Genomic DNA, 24,294 nt, shown 5'->3' with positions numbered 1-24,294 from the left:
GGTCCCCAGGCCCGTCGGGGCCGCCCCTGCCCGAACGCCCCGGCCGCCAGGCCGCGTGCGGAGGGGGCCCCGGCGGCGCGGCGAGGGCGGGCGAGGGCGCAGGCCCCCTGTCCGGGCCGGGAGGGCACGCTCTGCGGTAGGAGGCGGCCGGCCGCCCGGCTACGTTACCAACTCCAGTAAGAGCGAGGCGGCGCGGCCCAAGCCGGGCAGGGGCCAGGGCTGAGTGACCGGCGGCACCGGAAGGCCCGGAGACTTGAGCAGGAGGCTCTGGCTGGGGCCGGGCCGGGCCGTTACCTGCTCCGCGCGGCTCCAGCCGCAGCGCCAATTCCGCGGCCTCCGGGCTCCGGCGCGTCGCCCTGGAAACCCGCGCGCGGCGCCTCCTGGAACTGGCTGAGCCGGGGCGGGACCGCGAGGTCCGCGCGCTTGCGCACTGGTGAGGTGAGTGTAGAAACTTCGATACCGTGATCTCCCGCAGCCTCTCCTGCACGCTCGGGGTTTCCACCTTCGCTCTGGCCGCGTTTGGGGCGAATGAACGGATCCCGCGGCAGTGCAGCTGTCGCTTCACGTTCTCGGTCGCACTCGCCCAGTACTGGTGTTTTGAATCCGAGTCCAATGCGCATGTGCGGTTCCCTGCCGGGAGGTGCTTGAACCCAGAGCAGAGCGTCCCAGGTTCGCTGCAGGGCAGTCAGGGAAAGAAGCGGACCCGGGCAGGCAGGTGTAGACGCAAGATTCTGTGGGAAGGGGGTGGGCCTTTGTGGGCGGTGTAGGCAGGCGTAGACTTGTCTCTGCCTGGAGGAGAAATGGACAGAGAGCAGAGCACTCCTGTTGACCTCTCTTTATAAAGATGAATTCTTTGTGAAAGAAAATCTGATCCCAAAGCAATGTATGTTGATAGTAGAGAATTTAGAATGTACAGGAAAGTACGAAGAAAATTAAAAATCACCTAGATGATGGAATTGCAGGTGATTTTTAATGATTACATAGGAATTTTAACTGACTGCATAGGCAGAATTAAGGAACATTTATATTCTTCTCTTCCTCCCCGCCTTCCCCTCCCCCCATCGTATTAATGCCATGTTGAATATCCCTATAAGTGAGTCTTTGAGGTGTGACAATTAATAAAGGGAAACATCGCTAGAGTAGGTCTGAGGCTAGAAGGGGGACCCCTTACCGCTCAACTCAACTGCAGGCTCCAACAGGGTGTCAGTTACAGACTCCCCAACAGAAGAGTGTCAGCAGGAAAGAACCATCAATTATGGGCCCAATAGGGAGAGATATGCATTACATCTCCTACAAGAAACCGGCCACCCCTGCAATTCAGTCAATGAGAAAGTCATCACCCTGAACTCTTGCTTTCCTCAGATGGGCTTTTGAATCCCTCCCAACTTCTTCCTTCTTCATAAAATCATGTTCCTTTCCTTTGTTGGGTATGCCTAAGGTTTTGCCATAGTTCACATGCTGCAAGTTCCAATTCTCTGTTATTCCCGACTAAACCCATTTACTGGAAAATAACTGACAATTTTATGTTTAAGGTTAACAGAGGTCACCCCTGACTCCTTAGAATAAATCCTACCTGTGAAATTGAAGGATCAAAGGAAATGCCTACTTTGAGGCTTTCTGAAGGTGTATGAAAGTTAGCCTTCCATGCAAATGTCTCCCAGTCCTTAACCCACATTGGGGATAATCTTTTTAATTTCTTTCTTTCTTTCTTTCTTTCTTTCTTTCTTTCTTTCTTTCTTTCTTTCCTTCTTTCTTTCAGATTTTATTTATTTATTTGACAGAGAGAGAGAGACAGCCAGCGAGAGAGGGAACACAAGCAGGGGGAGAGGGAGAGGAAGAAGCAGTCTCCCAGCAGGGAGCCTGATGTGGGGCTCCATCGATCACAGAACGCAGGGATCACGCCCTGAGCGGAAGGCAGACGCTTAACGACTGAGCCACCCAGGTACCCCCCCTTTTTAATTTCTTTAAAAAATATTTGCCCATTTTATTGTCAAAAGTTGATCCTTTACTTTGATTTTTTTTTTAAAGATTTTATTTATTTATTTGACAGAGATAGAGACAGCCAGCGAGAAAGGGAACACAGGCAGGGGTAGTGGGAGAGGAAGAAGCAGGCTCATAGCGGAGGAGCTTGATGTGGGGCTCGATCCCATAACGGCGGGATCACGCCCTGAGCTGAAGGCAGACGCTTAACCGCTGTGCCACCCAGGTGCCCCCTTTACTTTGATTTTATTCACATCTTTGCTAGGAAGGATAGTTTTAGTAACCATTTCTACTTTGCCATTTGCTTTTTCCTGCCTTTTGCCCATTTTTCACTCTGTGTCCATCTTTGTAGAGCTTTTGCTGTTCTGTGAAACTCAGGTCTGCTATATGAAAACTTGGTCTGTGGTATATGTTGTAAATATTTTTCCCAGTTTGTCAAATACTTTTAAATTTTGTTTACAGTGTACTTTGATATCTGTGTAGAGTCAGACTGATCACATTTTCCATCTGTGGTTTTTGATTTGGATTTTCTGTAGTAGGGGTAGGGGGCATTTTCAAACCGACTCTGTTTAGATCTAGTTTTTTAGGGGTGAGGAGGGGGCAAGGCTTTCCTTTCACGTCAACACCCCTTCCTTCCTGTGCTGTTAGCGCCCACTCTAATTTCGGTGGGCTGTGTTTCTACAACTTTAGGTGGTACGTTATTCCTAGAAGGTGGGTAGTGGCGCTTTTTGTTGGTGGTGAGCTGGGTAGCATCTCTAGGGGGACATACAGCAGAGAGGTGTCACCCTAGACTTGACATTCATGGAAAGATGCCTGCTTTATGGCTGGTGGTGTTCCTAGGACAGTAACAAAAGTGGCAGCTTATTATTCAGTGAACATCCCAGCCCTGGTACTCAGGACTGGAGGAATCTGAAAGATGGAGGTCTCTCAGAGCCTCCTTTCCCATCCGAGTGGTCTCTCCTCTTCTTTGCTAGCTGTTCTCAGTCTATAGACTTTGTTTCTGCCTTTGAAAGGTGTTTCTTTTCCATTGGGATCCATGTGTGTTATGGAAGGGGAGAGACTCAGTAAAAGCTGAAGAAATGCCTTTAGGGATTCTGCTACGTGGTAACATATGTCTTTATTTCTCTGTATTAGTTTGGTTAAGGCTACTGTAACAAATCACCACAGGCCCAGTGGCTCTAAACAACAGAAACGTACTCGCCCACATTTCTGGAGGCAGGAAGTCTGAAGCAGAGGTGTGGGCAGGGCCACGCTCCCTCCGAAAGCTCCCGGGAAGAATCCTGCCTTGCCTCGCTGGCTCCCCATGTTCCTTGGCTCGTGGCAGCATCACTCCTGTCTCTGCAGCCCTGTCTTCCCACGGTGTTTTCTCTGTCTCTCTCTCTGTGCCTTCTCTTCTTGTAAGGACATCAGTGATTGGGCTGAGGGCCCACCTGAAATCCAGGATGATTTCATTTTAAGATCCTCAACCAATTTCATCTGCAAAGATCCTGTTTCCAAATAAGGTCACATTCTGAAGTTTAGGGTGGACATGAATTTTTGAGGGGAGACACTATTCAAGTCACTACTGTTACTCTGATGGTCACCACTGTCATTCTGCATAATACAAATACGCCTTTATTTCTCGTTTTAGGTTAGCTATCATGTTACATAAACCAAAACAGAGCATCTGGTATCATTTATTGTAAGATCAGCTGAGGATCTCTGCCAAGTTTGGAGTCCATACCTCACACTTTTATCATTAAAATTAGACGAAATCTTTCTTTCATAGAGTGTATGTGCCTCAGGTCACCACCATGCACACTTTAGCTATCTTAGGATTTTACCTGTCAATTATATCTCAATAAAGCTGAAAAAAATTCTTTAACAAAATAAGTATTGGTATTTCACTTAGCTTCAATTGACTAGGGATGTGAAATGATAAGCCTTCTGCCTCTTCAGTGGAGCAGACAGCTTATTTTTTAAGTGAATTTTCTTTTTTCTTTTTTTTTTTTTTTTAAGATTTTATTTATTTATTTGCCAGAGAGAGAGTGAGCACAAGCAGGGCAGTAGCAGGCAGAGGGAGAAGCAGGCTCCCCTGTTGAGCAAGGAGCCCGATGATGTGGGGTTCAATCCCAGGACCCTGGGATCATGACCTGAGCCGAAGGCAGACGCGTAACCGACTGCGCCACCCAGGCGTCCCTGAAGTGAATTTTCTAAGGCAGAGATTTGTTGAGCTTTCTCTTAAGACTCGCTTAGAGTGTTTGGTATTCCTATTAATTATCTTGAAGTTTATTGGCGTCACTGTCATAAATGAAAAGATCTTTCAGCTGGAGTTTTCAAGTTTCTAATTTGTACATTTTCATGGTCATTATTAAAAGGATAAACTTCTACAAATAATCCATAGTGTAAAGAGGGCACACGAGGAATTCGAGGGTAGTGTGTCAGGAGTTTTTCTGGTGTGGGTTTGTGGGGTGCATGTCTTGGATGCACCATTTCCTGTCCTCATCCTCGAGGAGGGATAGGAGTAGAACCCAGTGTTAGTGTTGTGCAGATTAACGGAGTAGTTTATGCCAAGCACTTAGAGCAGATCTGGTGCGTGGCAACACTTAAAAATGGTTAGCTCTTACTTCAAGCGGGCTATTCTCCCTCCCAGGTCATGCGGATGGAGGGGCACGTTGCCCTATATGAGCAGCCGTTGTATGTTCTCTAGGGCACGTGAGCCTCAGCTGTAGTTTATGTTACTGATTTACAAAATCATTGAGAAATATGCATAGTTTATTACTCTCTGCAGTCGTATTTGGAGAAGAATGGCTTGCTTATGTGGGAGAATTTGAGACTAAGGTGTTGAAAAAATAGTTTGACAAAAATAGGACATACTTCATGATTTTGAAAAAAACAGGAAAGAAGAACACAAGTGACCTATAATCTTTGGTGGGCTTGAAAATAAAATTTACAATGCTAATGACTTAAATTTGGGGAGCCATTCATCATCTTCACCAAGGGCCTAATTTGGGAAGCAAACTTTACATAGTGAGGCTCTAAGTTAAACAGCAGTCATCTCAATCATTCGTTCTGATGTAAATGAATTTGAGCTGGGTTGCAGGGATGGGCGTCCTTTCTCGCCAAAGGTGCCTGTCCTAGGGGAGGGGAGCAGGCCTCCAGGCCCCCGGGACTCTGGTGAAGGGGCAGGTAAAGAAGGCCTCCAGACCCCTCCCTGCTCCAGCATGCCAGTAACCACCTCCTCACGGAGTAGCAGGGGACTTAATAAAAGAGAGAGAGAGGGAGAGAAGAGTTGAGTCTCAGTTATCTAAGAGGACTGAATACCCCCTGGTGACTTTGCCTCCTGTGTCCTTGAGCTGGATTTTGGAAGCCCATCCGAAAAATTGAGCGATAGCATTTGGGCTTTTTGCTCGATTTAATTATCTACCTAAGACGGAGAGAGACCGTTACACACATTTATTTTCTCCCCACGTCTCTGAGATAGTGAAGACATTTCGCTCGTCGAACTCATCCCTGCTGACAGCCCGCCTCTGCCGCCCTGCCGTGTCGGGATGTCCGTGAAACCTTACACGTCTGCGACCTGTCAGCTTCTGTTCTTTAGGGGCAACAGGTGGTCAAGGGAGAAAACTGGCAGCGGGCCACGCCTAAAGGCGTCCGTTGTATAAGAGTTCACCGAATTTTTGTAACCGGCCGGATGAACGTGAAAGGCAGGAAGACTTTGCTTATTTCAAGGCCTGTGTGGCTGTTGGTCCCTTGAGGTCCGTTTGCCGCAAGCCTCGCAAGCACAGCGCCCTCGGGGACGGAGCTGGCGTCTTCTGGGCTTTTCCAGCCCCAGACGCTCGGCTGCCGCCCGCAGGCGTCTGTGCGTGCGCGGCGGCCTGATTGGTGCGCGGCGCAGCCTGGCCTTTTAGGGGCTGTTGTCGGGCGTTTCAAGTCAGTGGCTGCTTTTAGCGACCAATCCGCTCTTGGCTTGGCGGATCCCCTGTCGCCCCGGCCAATGGCGGGGACAGCCCGCGCCACCCGCGCCGCTGCTGCCGGGCGCAGCGCTTAAGTTGCGGCGGGAGGCGCCGGGGTTCAGACGGCGCTGGGCGGCCGCCAGCTCGCACCTGGCACCTGCACCTGCTGCTACCTGGCACCTGCTACCTGCCCGCCCCGCGCCGCGGTCGGGATCCGTCCAGCGTCGCGTTCCCTCACGGGGGTGTGTTGGGGGGAGCCCTCTTTCCGACTGTCAAAATGGTTATCAAAGTGTTTGTTGCCACATCTTCTGGGTCCATAGCGGTAGGTGTCTGCTGGAATCGGTGGGGCTTTTCTTCCTGTCGGGTTTTCTGAGTAACCCACACTGGGAAGTAGAAGCAGGGGGTCTGGCCCAGCGTTGGCCTGAAGTTTCTCTTGTGCGGGGTGTGTAAGTCAGCCGTGGCTCCGCAGTAAGCCTCCGTGCCTTTGCTTTCTGCGCTTGCTTTAACCGTGTGGAAGAAGTGTGGAAAATGAGGGATCCGGGCTAGCTGGGCGTGAAAGGGAATCCAGGAAGGGGGCGTGTTTGATACTAGAATTTTTAACATGTGATTTGTGTCGCGTTGTGTTCGAATATATTATAGAATCAAAGGCTTTTTTTTTTTGGTGGAGTGTTTCTGCCAATCTTTTTGTAAGATTTAGACTAAAGTTGCAAATAAATGACACTTTGTGTAACAATATTTGGAGGGTGTGATGAACCAGATTACCAAAATGACTCCTGGGTGTAATTACAGTTGACCCTTGAACAATGCGGGGTGGGAGGGGGTGCAGAGGTGGGAGAGTTAGGGGCACTCACACCTGCACAGTCGAAAATCCATGTATAACTTTTGACTCCCCAAAACTTCACTAATGGCCTACTGTTGACCAGAAGGCTTACTGACAACATAAACAGTCGATTGACACATAGTTTGTATGTTATATGTATTATAAACTGTATTCTTACAATAAGCTAGAGAAAAGAAAATGTTATTAAGAAAATCGTAAGAAAGGGAAAATACACTTACAGTTCTCTCTGTAGTTACAGAAAAAAATCTGCATGTAGGTGGACCTGTGCAGTTTAGTTGTGTTGTTCAAGGGTCAATTGTACTTGCGTGTGAGCTGTAACTATACCAAAAGTGTAAAGTTAGCATGTGTAATAGTATTATTTGGGGAAAATGATGTCACAGTGACAAGAGCAAACGTCTCTAAGGCCACAGTTTTAAATGCTCTAGGAATTCAAACAGGCCAAAAATAGGTACTAGGAGCCCACCCCTTAGCACTGCGTCCCTCTTCCCTGGGACCATGCTCAGAATCACCCCTCCAGTTCCTGCCTCCATTCTGTGCAGGATAGACCTGCCTACTAGGGTAGCTGAAGGAGCCACTTCTCCTTGGCAATGATTCAGGCTTTGATTTTAGGCTTGAACCTGCGGTGTCTGTAGGAGACTGACATTTCTGCGAGCGTTTGAGACTTTAGGGGGTTCTGGGGAGGAAGCCGTTTCATCAATCCCGAGGGTTGGACACTGGCAAGGGGGGCTGTTTCCTTTTATATCTAGTTCCTGGGCCATCCTGCAGCTTGGATTTCACTCAGCCAGGGATGATACCCTCGGCCAGCAGCTGGCCGGGAGCAGCCCCAACGCTGGCTCTTGAATGCCCCTACCCACAGCCCTGAAAGTTCGCACAGTTTCCAGAGGGCAAGGAGAGAACAAGAGAGAACAGGCTGGTTGTCCCTCTGAGCACAACCCATCAGCAACGGCTTAGTATCTGTGGAGCATCTTTTAACAGAGGAGGAAAAATTCCAGATGTAAAACCGCAACATCTTTTGTGGCTGCTGATGACCTCAGAACTTTTAGTTGATCCACAAAGAGCACATTTTTGGATTATTGGATAAAAAAAATTATTTTTATTGACAAAAATGGCTTTGGTGGGCTTTCAATATGCTGTTGACGCTCATTGATGGAAACTTTTACCACCGACCAACCTACTGCATGCTCTGTAGGCCAGATGCGAGTGCCCTATGCAGCCTTCCAGAGACGGTGAATGCACTCGTGGAGCTCTTAGGATGATTTGATGTCTTACATTCTTGAAGTTTGGGTGTATGATTGAGTTAACTTCGGAGGGTCTGGAGGGGCACTGTTCATTCCAGGATCTTGGAAAAGCCACATGAATTCTGCTTCCCTAAGCAAATGTTTTGTTGTCACTAGGAACTGTTTGACCTTGGGAAAGTTATTTCACCTTGCTAAGCCTCAATTTCCTTTCCTGTAAAATGAGGATAAGAGTAGTATTCTTCTCATGGTGTCACCATGAGGATTTAGGAAATAAGCACTGAGCGCCTCGCATGGTGTCCCGTACTCAAACAGTGCTTAACATATTATAATTGTTAGTTAATTTTATAATTATTACATATGGTTACTGAATATTATAGTTGTTTTAAGTATTAGGTATTATAATTGTTAGCTGTTCATTAATGTTTAAAATATATTTTTTAAAGATTTAATTTATTTGAGAGAGACAGAGAGAGAGAGAGAGAGCACGAGCAGAGGAGAGGGGGAAGCAGGCTTCCCACTGAGGAGGGAGCCTGACGCAGGGCTCGATCCCAGGATTCTGGGATCACGACCTGAGCTGAAGGCAGATACTTAACTGACTGAGCCACTCAGGTGCCCCGATGTGAGTCAGTGCTCATCAGTATTATTGTAGTTGTTCTAATTATTAGTTAATATTAGTATATGTGAGTCTGTGATGATTGTTTCAGAAGAATTGTCCCAAGCCACATAAGTGGAATAGTTTCTCTCTTATCCTAAAGAAGGACAGCTAATTATTCCCATGGTATCAGTGCTAATGATTTTCCCTGGGTGAGGGGATTTCATCCAGAAGCTTCTTTTTAGGAGAACCCCAGAGCAATTGGGGTTAGTTGCAGTTTGCAACTGCAAACTCTTAACTGCTTGTTTCTTCAGTCTCTTTACTTTAAAAAAAGATTCTTGCCTGCAACTTAGTCAATGAGGGCATGTGACTTCTATGGGATGAATGAAATGAATGAAAAAGGAAATGTCCTTTATGAGGGTTTATGCATATGCAGCTCTGTTTGGGTGGTTGATGATAAGGCAGTGTTGTGTTTTGCCCATTACGGAGGAACGTGGTAAAGAGACCTTGGGAGCGGGAGCAGGTCTGTGTCTTCCTGAAAGCTGGAGCCACACTGGGCTGGGGGACAAAGGGAGAGAGGACGGTCCTCACTGTTTTCAAGCTGCATGGCCCCTGGAACCGTGATGTTCAAGGACAGACCCCGAGGGTGGCTTCTGGGTTTCTTCATCATTTCTCTAGCCTTGCTTGACTGTAAATATAGTGGGCAGAAACTCAACTCCTGAACGAGATGGATCTGGGTCTAGATCTTAGAAAATTCCTTAATTCACTGGTGCTTCAGCTTTGCTACTTTAAAATGGTGAGCAGAGTACTTAACTTGGCTTGGCAGTCAGGACAAGTCAGTGAGATAACACTGTGCAGCTCTCACCTCGTGCAAGAGCTTTGCCACATATCATGTCATATTCCTTGGTTCTCACCAGAACCCGAGGAGGGTGGTGCTTTTCCCGTTTTGTAGACGAGGCAGTTCAAGAGTGGGCCCTGCTCCGACAGCAGCCTTCCGAGCCAGGGGGGAAATGCAGGTCGCCTCCGCTCAAATGCAGTGTGCTTTTCACTAAGTGCAATGACCTCAGTTGGAAAAGCTCCTAACTGTACAAGACAATAAAAGGGAGGTGCCAAGCAAGTGACTCAAAGATCACTGACACATTACAGTAACCAACGGTGGCCGGCGACTTCAGGAAAACACCACTTTCTTTAGAGTAAATGCAACAGGATAGGAAACACAGAGCTCTCTGAGCCTCCACTGAAGTCCCAAAGGCTCCAAGTGACCCAGATCCCAGGGACCCCCAGATCCTCCAGAGGGGCTGCCTAGAAAGAAGGTACAGCCGGGGGTGTTGGGGCAGCATTGGCCATGGTGGGGTGGAAGGAGGAGAGGGAGCAGGAGGTGGAGAGGGGAGTGTGTCTGTGGTGAGAACTCCTGGGTGTGGTGTATACCCTCTTACCCCAGGGCCCATAAAGGGAGGTGCCCCCTGGGAGCTGATGTCCCTAGGGGTCAGCTCAGGAAGCCACATGCACTTTGCCTGGGAGGGCCCATGGGGCTCCTGGAATAGTAGGGAGGACCGTGGAGGAGAGGGCCCCCACTCAGGGTGGCCATCAGGGGGTGGACAAAGGCGACCATGCCACCAGGTGAACTCATGTACTCCCTGCTCCCCTCTCTCCTTCTCTGGGCTCATCCTAAGACCCTCCTCCAGCCCCAGGCAGAACTCAGGTGCTGCAAACAGTGGGATGAGCGATGCCTTTAACCCAGTTTAAAGTACCGGTGTTTGGGGGAAACTAGAAACAGATTTTACTTTTCTTCTCTTTTTTGGGGGGTGAGGGTCTGAGAAATAGCACTTAACACAAGGTCATGCACCCAACAGTCTGTTAAGTTCCTGCAGATGCAACTGCTTGTCTTGCAAGAAATAACAGCAAACAGGTCTTCCCCTCCTATTTTTTCCATCACTCTTTGACTTTCTAACCGCAGAAACACAAGTCAGGACCTTGGAAACTGTTCATCTATTCAGAACTCATGGAATAAAATGAAATTCTTTATTTCATCTCAAGTCCTGAGGCATGATTGATAGATGTGAAAATAATGTTGGTGAGGTGGCCAGGCTGATTTGGGCTCCTGGGGGGTACTTGAGAAGGAAGGAAGACAGGAGTTTGGACAGAATAAAGGATGTTGCCTTCTGAATATTTAATTAAAAGTAAACCTGCCTAAAACGAAGACATTTCTACTTTTTGAACTGCAAAGTTATCTCTGGAAATAGCCAAAGGAATAAGTAATTTATAGAGTGGCATGGACAATTATGGACAAGTTGGAAAGTATATATAGAAAACATGATTAATTAAAATAGTAATTTAGTTCCAATGACCTGTCGTCAGGTCTGATGGGATTTTCTAATATTCAGAAATTCAGCTGTGAAGCTATGGAATTTGGAGCGCAGTTTCGGTGAGGAGGAGCAGAAGGTCCCAGGGCTAGGCCAGCCTAGCCTTGGCGGAGGGCACATGGTGGAGAAATCCGAGCTCCTCCTTTGCTTCTGATAGATGTGACACTCAGGAATGTGCCAGAGTGAGGGTGCCAGAAGCTTAGGGGAAATTCCATCACCCCACACCTTTCTGTATGACTTTTATTTTTATTTTTGTCCATGCTTGCCCCAAACTGAGTCTTACTGTTTAAGTGTTGTATTGTAGCTAACAGCAGCCTTCACTTACTGATCTAATGCTTTTAGTCACAGTATATTTGCTATGTTGATGGAACAAATGTTACTTTTTCTTTATGGTAATATTTTTTTTATTATATTATGTTAGTCACCATACAGTACATCCCTGGTTTTTGATGTAAAGTTCCTTGATTCATTAGTTGCGTATAACACCCAGTGCTCCATGTAATACGTGCCCTCCCTACTACCCATCACCAGTCTATCCCATTCCCCCAGCCCCCTCCCCTCTGAGGCCCTCAGTTTGTTTCTCAGAGTCCATAGTCTCTCATGTTTCATTCCCCCTTCTGATTACCCCCCTTTCTTTATCCCTTTCTTCTCCTACCGGTCTTCCCACTTCTTAGGAACAAATGTTACTTAAAAAGTAAATGTGTGATTACCATTTATAGAAACCTGGATATGTAACTTATATATACAATTTTATATGCGATTTATATTTACTTGTAAAAATTTTAAAAGTTATTTATATTCATTTATGTCATTTATAATTAATACAATCTATACATTCAGGTCACAGCCAAACCAAATTCTGTATTTGCCTGTAATTCTATATGATTTGCTTCTAGCGTTTAAGCACCCATACATGCTTTATTTTTCCTTATATTAAGAAAGAAATACTCTACACAGGAACATTGATAGACTCATTCATTTTGGCAAGAATGAATAAAATATATATATATATTTGGCATGTATACGTATAGAAATATATATGTATGTATAGATATATATAGATATATATCTATACACACATATATATGCATAGATATGTATATATTTGGCATACAAGCTATGAAAGGAATTGGGTTTGACCCAAAGAAGGTCAGAGGCTAGACATGAGGTTTGAGATGAGCGTGAGGCTTTTATTACATTTGTTTGGGATTCTCAAATTCTGGTACCTCTGCTGATAAATGAGTTACACGAGAATGACAGGGGGCCTCAGACCCAATAAAACACTTTTAATGGCTTGCTTTGATATGAGACAATATTCTATGCAGAGGACTTAACAAATTAAGATATTAAATATTTTAAGATATTAAACATTAATATTTAATATAATATATAATAATTAAGATATTAAATATTAAGTTATTAAATATTTTCATGTCAAAGAAAATCCTTAAAATTTTACTCTTATTTTAAAGAAATGACTTATTTTGCCTCTTGATCATCTTCGCGTGTTCACTGGCTAGAATGTACAGATGAGTTCTTTGCATTTTTTTCACCAAAATAAACAGGTTATGAATCTGTTCACACAAAGAACTTGGTACACTGTCTTGTGCAGAGTAGAGTGGGTCAGTAAGTGTGCATTGCTTGTCGGGTTGGCCTCTCCAGAACTCTCTCCCAGAGGCTCCTAAGCGGGGTCCACGAGTGTGCTCCAAGTTGTTTACGAGTGTGTAAGAAAGAGGGCATTGTGCATTTTGGGAGCGAATTCTTTGAAGAGAGAGAATGGTTGTAGTTGTCTCTGGGGATGGAGGTCTGAACGGTGAGGAGGGCCACATTCCTGAGCAATGGCGGCTGGTAGACCGATAGTTTGGGGTAGGGGGAGGGGCACCGAGAGTTGTCTGTCAGGTGAGGCTGGCGTCCCGCTCTCTGTGTGAGTGGAAAGGAGAAATCCGAGGGAGGACAGTGTTCTTTTACCGTGTTGCTCTTTGTGAGCCGGGAGACACAGCCACTGGCTTCCCCTGGTGTTTTCCCTGTCCTTTCCCCTTTCACTCATCTCCAAGTGGGCTTTCCAATCTCCTGTATTATTTCTGAAGCCACTTTTGTTCAGTGCGACTCACGTGCCCATTTTCATAACTGTGAGGAAGGCGCTTTTTTAGTTGGGTGTACTTGGTATTTGAGTTTTGTAATGAATTGGTCTTTTCTCTCTTTCCTTCTTAGTCTTCTCCCAATCCCCCCTTTTCCTCATAACCCGTTCTTATTTGTTTTTTGGCATTAAAGCTTAGCAGAGAATTTAAAAGCATGTCAAAGACCTCAAGTTAAAGCTGTGATGAGGGCATCTCTATCCTTATCAGGTTGATTATGCCATGATTGAAACATTGGTGAGATTAAAATTTTAGAATTTAAACAATGACTGTTGATCCTTTATAATGAAGAGCTGTGACTTTATCATTTTCCTTGTTTAAATAGTAGCAAGATTATTTGTGTTGTATAGTTGGAGAAAGGATTTAATTTGTGTAAATATAAGCAAAACATAAAAAAGTAAACCTAGTCTAAAAGTAATCTTTCTCTACTCTCGACCAGATTAGGAAGAAGCAGCAAGAAGTAGTGGGCTTTTTGGAAGCTAATAAGATCGACTTTAAGGAATTAGACATTGCTGGAGATGAAGACAATAGGAAGTGGATGAGGGAGAATGTTCCCGGAGAGAAAAAACCCCAAAATGGAATCCCTTTGCCCCCCCAGATCTTCAATGAAGAGCAGTATTGTGGGGTAAGTATTTGGTTTCTTGAAAAATTCTTCTGTATGTGTGTTTATCAGAAATTGTTTAAAGTAGACTAATTTGGGGGCACCTGGGTGGCTCGGTCTGTTGAACATCCAACTCTTGATTTTGGCTCAGGTCATCATCTCAGGGTCATGAAAGCGAGCCCCCTGTCCCGCTCCACTCTCAATGGGGAGTCTGCTTGAGATTCTCTCTCCCACTCCCTCTGCGTCTCTCACCCCCCCAACTCTCTTTCTCTCTCTCTCTCAAAATAAAATAAATAAATCTTAAAAAAAAAAGTACAGGTGGGGCGCCTGGGGGGCTCAGTCGTTAGGTGTCTGCCTTCGGCTCAGGGCGTGATCCCGGTGTTATGGGGTCGAGCCCCGCATCAGGCTCCTCCCCTGGAAGCCTGCTTCTTCCTCTCCCACTCTCCCTGCTTGTGTTCCCTCTCTCGCTGGCTGTCTCTCTCTGTCGAATAAATAAATAAAAATCTTTTTTTTAAAAAAAGTACAGGTTAATTTGGAGGCAGCATTTGCACTTGTTGATAGTTTTCAGGACATGATCTATTTCTACCAGTACCTGGATGGTAGATCCATTGTGAGTCATCAGTATATAAGATTCACAAAATGATAGAAATAATGAAATGGTGATTTGGAAGTTCTTGGGATTGTTTCAGGTCCCTTATTTTATTTTGAAGGATTGAGGTCACTTGTTCAAACAAAGTATATATTTAGTTGGAAAGGAATTCTGATCAGCCTCGTGATGTCACATCCATGAATCCAGGCAGACACAGGGTCCGGCTTTCACTTTGATAAAGAATGATTTTCAGAAGTCAGTTCTTAATACAGATACAAGATAAATTTGTGGAAATGGATCTAGATAATTTAAAAACTGTTCTGGAACATTTTGATTACAACAGCAATTTTATTTTATACATTTAATAGTTCCTGTCACCAGACAATCACTTTTCCCCCCAGGGTTTACAGTTCTGCTTAGTAAATCAAATTGTTGAGGAGAAGCATTTAAAGACTCCAAGGACTTCAGAGCGTGAGAGCTGGAGTTTATCTTAAGGGTCATGGACGCTTCTAGGTCATCCTTCAGAGGCAGCAGTCAGGGCTCTGGAGGGCAGAGGGAAGTGAGCAGGGTTGTGTTGCTTCTGAAGGCTGCAGCCAGCTGTGGGACTCTTAACTCACCTCGTCCCTTCTTGCACACACCTGCTGGTTCTTTAGGTTAGCTCCTCTTTATTATTATGTTTCTCATCTAAAGCAGGTATGGTCCCATTAAAGCCCGAAGGCCAATGCCCGTCGTGACCTGTTTTAGTACATAAAATTTTACTGGAACACATCCACACTAAGTCACTCACCTGTCACCTATGGCTGATTTTGCACAACGGCAGAGTTGTTGGAACAGACACCATATGACCTATAAAGCCGGAAGTATTTACTAACCGCCGGTGCACAGAAAAGCTTTCGGGCCTGTCCCTGATTTGAAGCACCAAGTGTTGGGTTATTGGAGGTTTGTATTAATTTCAAAGGACCGATGTAACGAAGCACCACACACATGGTGGCTGTTGTGGGCTGTCTGTTTGTGTCCCCCGAAAATCCATACGTGGAAGCCCTAACCTCCATGGTGCTCGTATTTGGAGATGGGGCCTTTGGGAATTGGTCAGCTTAGATGAGGTCGTGACTGTGGGGCCTTCCTGATGGGAACAGTGCCTTTAGAGGAAGGGATCCCTCTGTCTTCACCAGGCGAGCACACAGCCCGAAGGCAGCTGCCTGTCCTCCCCGGAACCCAGCTATACGGGCACCTGGTCTCGGACCTCCAGCCTCCAGAGCTGTGAGACGGTACATTTCTGTCGTTTAAGCCCCCCTCCCCCGCCCAGTCTGTGGCATTTTGTTAGGTGACCCAAGTTGACTAATTCAGTGCCTTAAAATAACAGAAATGTACCCTCGCAGTTCTCAGGGCCAGAAGGCCAACAGCAAGGTGTCCGTCAGGTTGGTTTCTTCTGGAGGCTCCAGGGAAAATCTGTTCCATGCCTTTTCCGAGCTTCTGCTGCTTGGCAACAGCCTTTGGTGCTCCCTGGCTTGCAGATGTGTCTCCCATCCCTGCCGCCATCTCTCCTTGTGTTCTCCTTGTCTCCCTTTCTGTCTTCACTTGGCCTTATTATAAGGACAACAGTCACTGAAATAGGGTTCACCCCAGGAGTGCCGGTTAAGCGTGTGCCTTCGGCTCAGGTCATGATCTCAGGGTCCTGGCATCCAGTCCCTTGTCGAGCTTCCGTGCTCAGTGGGGAGTCTGCTTCTCCCTCTCCCTCTGCCCCTCTGCCTGCTTGTGCTTTTTTCCCTCTTTCACTCTCTCAAATAAATAAATAAATAAAATCTTTAAAAAAAAAAAAAAAGAATAGGGCTCACCACACTCCAGTATGGTCTCATTTTAACTAATTATATCTGTAAATATCCTATTTCCAAATAAGGTTGCTTTCTGAGATTCTGGGTGGACTTGGATTTGTGGGGAACCCTATTCAGCCCAGCACAGGGTTGTATGGATTTCACATGACTGTGTTAGCATTCTTCAGAGGCTTAGCTCAATCCACTGCTGGGAGGTTGGGGGGGGGGTTGTTTTCAAACTGTCTGAATGTGGCAAGCACTTATTTAAGAGAACCCAAGGCTCCTGTGGGTTTAAGCTGGGGCTTCCCGGGGTGCAGAGGGGATTTCCTGTGTGAGGAAGGGTCCTCATCTCCACTTCCCACTCCTCCCTTCCCCTTCCACTTCCCCTCCCCACGTCTTGACCTCCCTCCACCATGACCCATATTTCTAAGAATTGAGGCTCTTGTTGGATGAGGAAGGGAATAGTGGTGGTGGGCAATTTTGATTTTACTTTTAAAATTTTCTTAATAATTAAAAAATTAATAATGTGCATGCTGAAAAAATTAAAATGGCTCAAAAATTATCTCCAGTAAAAATTACTCTGTCTTTCACTCAAGCCCTGTGACTCTAGTTTCTTACCCCCAGGGGACTGGCTTCACAGACCTGTCACCCAGACCCCATGCTCGAGAGCTCTCTGCTTGGTTCGAAGCCCTAGTGTCTTGAAATCCACAACAGTTTTGACACAGGGATCCCATGTTTCATTTTTGCATGGGGACCCCCACAAATGATGTAGTCAGTCCTGCTTTGACTGACCAATGTTGGCAATTTCTTGTTTGACCTTCTAGAAATTTTATATGTATATTTATAATGTATATTATATATGTTTTATAGATACCTATAATATCTATAATACAGTAGACATTGGATAGATATATATCGTATATCACTTAAAAATGGGAGCATGCTATACACGTTTGGTTTTTGTCAGTTAATAACCAGATCTCAGAGATCATTGCATAGCTGCCCATACTCCTTATTTTAACAGCCGCAAAATGTTCCATTGTATGTGGCGTAATTATGGACACAGTCCTCTAATGGGGAACATTCAGGAAACATTCAGCATGCAAACCATGCTGCCGGAAATCTCTTTATATACCCGGATCCTTGTATTCGGTGTGACTATATGTACGTAGGATCAAATCCGGAAGATGTGCTGAGTTAAAGCAGGTATGCACTTTGCGTTTCAGAAGGTATTGGCACATGGCCCTGTGACGCACTTGTGCCCACGTTCGTTTCCACCAGCCGAGCTGAGAGCGGTCAGTTCCCTGTGGCTTTGACGACAGTCTTTATTCAGACTTTTGGATCTTTGCCAATCTATTAGATGAAAACTATATTCTCATTATATTCTCATGCTTTGACTTGCATTTCTGTCTACGTGAGTGAGGCTGAGCATCTTTTCCTGTGTTTATGAGCTATCTTTTTTCCCCTATGATTTGCTGTTTTTTTCTTGAGTTACAGGTAATATTTATTGGTTTGTAAGAGTCCTCGCTTGTGAAGGAAAGTAGCCCTTTTACGACCATAGATTTTGCAGATTTTTTCCCCACATTTTTTGTCTTTTGGGTTTTTAAAGTGATATTTTTTTGGAATGCAGAACTTAAAACAGTTTTTTTTTATGAAGACAAATTCATTAATCTTTTTTCTTTATGGCTCCCGATCCTGAGCCTTACTTACGAAAGCTTTCTGCACTCTGAAATTATCAAAAGAATAATTTCATTTTTTCTTCTGGTACTTTTCCAGTGAAAATAGTATTTTAAATCTCTTACTTTTGTTTATTTTAACTGTCCTTTTAAATTAAGGTTAGTTATAGTGGAGAAAATATTGAAGTATGTAGCTTTTAACCTATGTTAACTCTTAGGGTAAAAATTCTGCAGTGATTTCTTGCTCTGACAAGAAAACCTCAAAGGCATTTCTTATCCCATTTTGCTGTGACCTAGTGATTTTTTTCATTTTAGTTGTGGAAGAAAAAGAAAAGTTTTCCCCTTTCCTAAGAAAAATACTTATACTTTTAAAGAAGATTATTTTGTAATATTTGGATAAATATTTGTAGTATTTCAGTATACATTATTTTGTAATAGAATATTTTGAATATTATTTTGTAATATTTCCCTATTACAAGTATGGATCTAATGAGATGAGCCTACAAATTATTATTATTATTTTAATTTTATTTATTTGTTTTAGAGAGAGAGTATGTGTGTGTGACAGCAGGGGGAGGGGTCGAGGGAGAGGGAGAGAATCTCAAGCCAACTCTCTGCTGAGCTCAGAGCCTAATGTGGGCCTCAGTCCCAGGACCCTGAGATCATGACCTAAGCCGAAATCAAGAGTTGGACTCTTAACTGACTAGCCACCCAGGTGCCCTGAGCCTATAAATTATTTTATGTTTAACCGTTAATATTAATTCTTTTCATTTCTGCCTTCAGAGAGGTATTAGTAGTATCTTATGATCAGCTTTGCTAAATTTGCTTTTCTGCAGTCTGTGGACACTCTTAACAAAAGTGCATTGATGAGGCAGAGGGCTTTGTTTCTAGAAAGTAGCTAAAAATGATTATTTGTATTGTAGGTTCAGATTTTAAAAGGAGACTTAAGGGTTCCCAAGGCTATGTCAGGTTTAAAATGGTGTGAATCTGGATGGTCAGTCAGTGTGTCTTTCCACAAGATCGAAATGCCTACTGTAAGAATAATTATTCTTTCTGTTGAATCACTGGTTTCGTCTTGAATGGTCACCCCTACTCCATGCCTGATGATGGTGGCAGGTAGCGGGAACCCTACAGTCTGAGCAGTGGATTTCTGGCACCATGGCAGTAAGGGGACTGGATGTCGACGTTAGTTCTAGGTACCATCCTGTGTCTGCCAATGTGAACTCCCGCTGCTCTATCTGTGCAGACAGATGAAGATATTATCCTGAGGGCATGGCAGACAACCGTTAGCTAGAGAAAGGAGACACCCGATGGCCAGGTTACCCACCTGGCAGAGAAATACTAACTGGAAGTACAGACATGTCTGTCAATGCCAAGTTGGAGTCTGTGCGTCTTAGCCCAGGTAAGGGCTGGGTGCCTGCCTGGGCCTGAACACAACCGAAGGGGACATTGGCCATTTAGCACAGGCAAGCATCCTCAGGGCTGCGAGGGAGGCAGGGTCCAAGCCCAGTTAGGGTGGGGGCAGGGCGTTCTCAGTGCATAGATGTTAGGACTGGACAAGCTATGTCACATCATTAAAAACTTATTATGAAATGTGTCATGTGATAAGAGCTTAAAGAGGAATTACAAAATGTACAACTACGTGCATGCCAAGCATTAAAAGAGCCTTAGCACTTAATCGCTGTTTCCCTATTTAGATGTGTTTTGTTTTTTTAGTACTTTAGATGGTTGGCCTTCATTCCACCCCACAAACTAGACATTTGTAATTATTGTTTTTATAGTCAATACTTGTCGAGATTTAGATTTATACACATATTTATTAATATCTTATGATTTCTTACATTGTAGATAATACATCTGGAATCACTTTCCTTTGGTCTAATATAGACTAGAAACGTTTCTTTAAGGGGCACCTGGGTGGCTCAGTTGGTGAAGCGTCTGCCTTTGGCTCAGGTCATGATCCCGGGGTCCTGGGATCCAGCCCCATGTTGGGCTCCCTGCTCAGTGGGGAGTCTGCTTCTCCCTCTCCCTCTGCCTGCCGCTCCCCCTGCTTGTTCACTCTCTCTCTGTCAAATAAAATCTTAAAAAAAAAAACAAACAACAAAACTACATGGCATTAAAAGTGATGAGTCTGGGGCATCTGGGTGGCTCATTTGGTTAAGCGTCTTCCTTCAGCTCAGGTCATGATCTCAGGGTCCTAGGATCAAGTGCCATGTCAGGCTCCCTGCTCAGGGAGGAGCCTGCTTCTGCCTCCCTCTGCAGCTCCCCTTGCTTGTGCTCTCTCTCTCATGCACGTGCTCTCTCTCTCTCACATAAATAATAAATAAAAACCTTAAAAAAAGTTTAAGTGAGTGTCTGTTGGTCTAAATTCTCTAAATTTTTGTTTAAAAATGACATTTTTCAGAAAAATGTTTATTTTACCCTCATATCTAAAAATAGTTTCACTGGAAAAAAAATAGTTTCACTGGGTCTAAAATTCTGGGTTGAGAGGTTGTTTTTTCTAAAGACGTTGAAATTATGATTTCACTTTCTTCTGACTTCTGTGTTGCTGTTAAGAAGCCAGCTGTCAGTCTGATTGTCATTCTTTCGTGGGGAAACTTTTTCCTTGCCCCGTCTGCCTGCCTCCTTCACTCCCTGCCTTGCTGCCTCCTTTTATAAAACTCCCCACCTTAGACTCTAGACTTTATCCACTCCCGCCTTTACTCTCTGTGGCATCAAAGTGGCGTAAAGATCTACTGGTTTTGTCGGAAACTCTGCCTTAAAATGTGCTTATTCTTAGAATCCCTGGTCTCACCCGGCAATGTCTTTCCTTTTCTAGCAGCTCAGCAATGCCTCTATACTCCTTTTCTTAATCTGGCTTCTTCACAAAATTGTTTTTGAGATAGTGTTTCAGGGCATCTAATCGGCTATACTACCATAACTAGAAGCTGAAAAACCATTTCATACTCATTGTTTTCTGCATCTCTTTGTTAGTGTCAAAATAGAGTCAAAAATAATGACAAATTGTTGCTCAGTCCTCAGATGTTAGAAAAGCTATTTGGACCTAAAAAAAAAAAAGGAAAGAAAAAAAAGAAAGAAGCTATTTGGATCTAAACTGAAGCAAAAGACAATTCACTCAATGATAAGAAAACCTCTCTTGGGGGCACCTGAGTGGCTCAGTCGGTTAAACGTCTGCCTCCATCTCAGGTCATGATCTCAGGGTCCTGGGATCGAGCCTCACATCGGGCTCCCTGCTCAGCAGGCTGTCTGCTTCTCCCTCTGGCCCCTCCCACCACTCCTCATGCTCTCTTTCTCTCGCTCTCTCTCTGAAATAAATAAATAAAATTAAAAAAAAAAAGAAAACCTTTTTGATTTGAAAGCTTCTAGAGATGGCCAACTAGAGAAGTTATAGATCTTTATGGAATTTTTGAAAAATACAATAAATGTACTTTATTATATTTCACCTACTCTCTACTACTACTAATGCATTTTATCATGTAATCTTTTTTTTTAAAAAGATTTATTTAGGGGCGCCTGGGTGGCTCAGTTGTTAAGTGTCTGCCTTCGGCTCAGGGCATGATCCCACAATCATGGGATCAAGCCCCGCATTGGGCTCCTCCACTGGGAGCCTGCTTCTTCCTCTCCCACTCTCCCTGCTTGTGTTCCCTCTCTCGCTGGCTGTCTCTCTCTCTCTCTCTCTCTGTCAAATAAATAAATAAATAAATCTTTTTTTAAAAGATTTTTTAAATCTTTTTTTAAAAAAGATTTATTTATTTATTTTAGAGAGAGAGAATGTACATGGGTGGGGGAAGTGGCAGAGCGAGAAGGAGAGAGAGAATCTCAAGCCGACTCCCCACTGAGCATGGAGCCTGTTGTGGGGCTCGATCCTATGACCCTGAGCCCATGATCTGAGCTGAAATCAAGAATCCGATGTTCAACTGACTGAGCCGCCCAGGCGCCCGTCTGTCATGCAGTCGTTAACATCTTGTGAGTGCATGTTCCAGAATCAACACCAAAGCATCCCTTGCTCTTGATGCTCTATTTCCTTCAGCTAAGATTTGAGGCAGCTTACAAAAATGCACTTGGTGTAAAAGAATTAACCACTGACTGAATCTGGGCAACAGGTAGGAAAATAACAAAGCTTTGGGTAAGATTGACACAGAAGAATACAAAACATTTTCTTCCCAATGTCAGTGGCCTGTATTTGGTTTTAAGCTTCTTAACACACATGAGTAGGATGGTCAGTAACATGACTAAGCGGGTTTGAGTGCTGTCTGTTCAAGCTGGGCCAGACACACTACCCTCAGTGTGTGAAGAAACCGATCGCTGCTCTGATGACAAAGATTGGCAGTCATGAAGTAGTCTGGGGAATATCTCCTAGGTTTTAATTATATAAAACGAAACTCTTCTGAGTTATTGACAATCACACTACTGACGAGTGAGTTTAGGGCTGGACCTCCGGGTGGGCCTATGAGGGGTGGGTGGGGGGCTTCACTGAGCTCCAGATTTCAATCAGCTACCAGGTTTCACCTGACTTGGTAGTTTTTCCCACTTTGCCAAAACAAGTGTCACTGTAAGCCTTCCATAATCCTGCAGCTCCTGCTGTCATAAGGTCTGAGATGGGTCTTGTCCCATAGCAGCTATTGTGTAACTCTAGAGAAATCCCATGTTGGCTTAGTCTCAGCTGATCAGGGTCCAAATCCAAAGGGCCAAATTATAAGGAAACCAGTTAAAGATATGACACTTTTTGGAGAATCCTTTCACTCTGTATATCTTGAGTCTTGTCAGCAGTTCCAGAGCACAAACAGGTCTGTTCTCACTGCTGTGTATTCCGCACCGTGTAATGATACAAGCAAATGTAAAGTTCATGGTTAGAGATTCCTTCACTTTTGGGGTCAGTCATCTTTGACAGAGCAAACTGGGATAACCTTTTGTGTTAGCTTCTAACTTAATGACTAATAAAAAAGATCAACTTAGGTAAATATTTTGGCTCACAAGTGCACAGTGGGGTTTAAACATTCTTTTTCTTTGCTTCAAGGATTTTGACTCTTTCTTCTCTGCAAAAGAAGAGAATATTATTTATTCATTTCTGGGTTTGGCTCCCCCTCCAGGCTCAAAGGTAAGCTTGAACACCCCATTGGGGCTCCATGCAAGTCTAATATGTGAAGCTAGGAATCAGCATCCAAGACTGTTTAATTAATGATGGACTTTAAATTAACATAGTTTAAATATATTCCTCATTCTGATGAAGTCTTACACATAGAGATAATGCAAGGTTTTTTGTTTTTTTTTTTATAATAATATTTTTTTATTACGTTAGTCACCATACAGTACATCCCTGGTTTTCAGTGTAAAGTTCCATGATTGATTAGTTGCGTACAACACCCAGTGCACCATGCAATACGTGCCCTCCTTAATACCCACCACCGGTCTATCCCATTCCCCCACCCCCCTCCCCTCTGAAGCCCTCAGTTTGTCTCTCAGAGTCCATAGTCTCTCATGCTTCATTCCCCCTTCTGATTACACCCCCTTCTTTATCCCTTTCTTCCCCTACCGATCTTCCTAGTTCTTATGTTCCATAGATGAGAGAAATCATATGATAATTGTATTTCTCTGCTTGACTTATTTCACTTAGCATTATCTCCTCCAGTGCCGTCCATGTTGCAGCAAATGTTGAGAATTCGTTCTTTCTGATAGCTGAGTAATATTCCATTGTATATATGGACCACAACTTCTTAATCCAGTCATCTGTTGAAGGGCATCTTGGCTCCTTCCACGATTTAGCTATTGTGGACATTGCTGCTATGAACATTGGGGTGCATATGGCCCTTCTCTTCACTACGTCTGTATCTTTGGGGTAAATACCCAGTAGTGCAATGGCTGGATCATAGGGTAGCTCAATTTTTAACTTTTTAAGGGACCTCCACACTGTTTTCCAGAGTGGCTGTACCAACTTGCATTCCCACCAACAATGTAGGAGGGATCCCCTTTCTCCACATCCTCTCCAACAATTGTTGTTTCTTGCCTTGTCAATTTTTGCCATTCTAACTGGCATAAGGTGGTATCTTAGTGTGGTTTTGATTTGAATTTCCCTGATGGCTAATGATTTTGAACATTTTTTCATGTGTCTGTTAGCCATTTGTATGTCTTCATTGGAAAAGTGTCTGTTCATATCTTCTGCCCATTTTTTGATTTGCTTATTTGTTTCTTGTGTATTGAGTTTGAGAAGTTCTTTGTAGATCTTGGATACCAGTCCTTTATCTGTAGTGTCATTTGCAAATATCTTCTCCCATTCCGTGGGCTGCCTCTTAGTTTTTCTGACTGTTTCCTTGGCTGTGCAGAAACTTTTAATCTTGATGAAGTCCCATAAATTCATTTTATCTTTTGTTTCTCTTGCCTTTGGGGATGTATCATGAAAAAGGTTGCTTTGGCCGATGTCGTAGAGGTTGCTGCCTATGTTCTCCTCTAGGATTTTGATGGATTCCTGTCTCACATCGAGGTCTTTCATCCATTTGGAGTTTATTTTTGTGTATGGTGTGAGATAGTGGTCAAGT

General features: G+C 44.3%; 1 protein-coding gene across 1 annotated transcript in view; it reads left to right on the top strand.

The window, feature by feature from the left end:
- Window positions 1-5,979: 5,979 nt before the first annotated feature.
- LOC103673171 (SH3 domain-binding glutamic acid-rich protein) overlaps window positions 5,980-24,294 on the top strand; it is a gene marked incomplete at its 3' end in the record, with an annotated part of 61,267 nt that continues 42,952 nt past the window's right edge. Inside the window, exons 1-3 of the mRNA XM_008701921.2 lie at window positions 5,980-6,237; window positions 13,524-13,709; window positions 22,779-22,859. Of these exons, the coding sequence (XP_008700143.1) occupies window positions 6,193-6,237; window positions 13,524-13,709; window positions 22,779-22,859 (312 nt within the window). The remainder of the gene's footprint in view (window positions 6,238-13,523; window positions 13,710-22,778; window positions 22,860-24,294) is intronic.

This window comes from Ursus maritimus, unplaced genomic scaffold, assembly GCF_017311325.1.
Source record: "Ursus maritimus isolate PB19 unplaced genomic scaffold, ASM1731132v1 scaffold_4, whole genome shotgun sequence".
Taxonomy (NCBI): Eukaryota; Metazoa; Chordata; class Mammalia; order Carnivora; family Ursidae; genus Ursus; species Ursus maritimus.
Note: the sequence above shows the minus strand (reverse complement) of the source record. Positions and strands in the feature narration are given on the sequence as shown.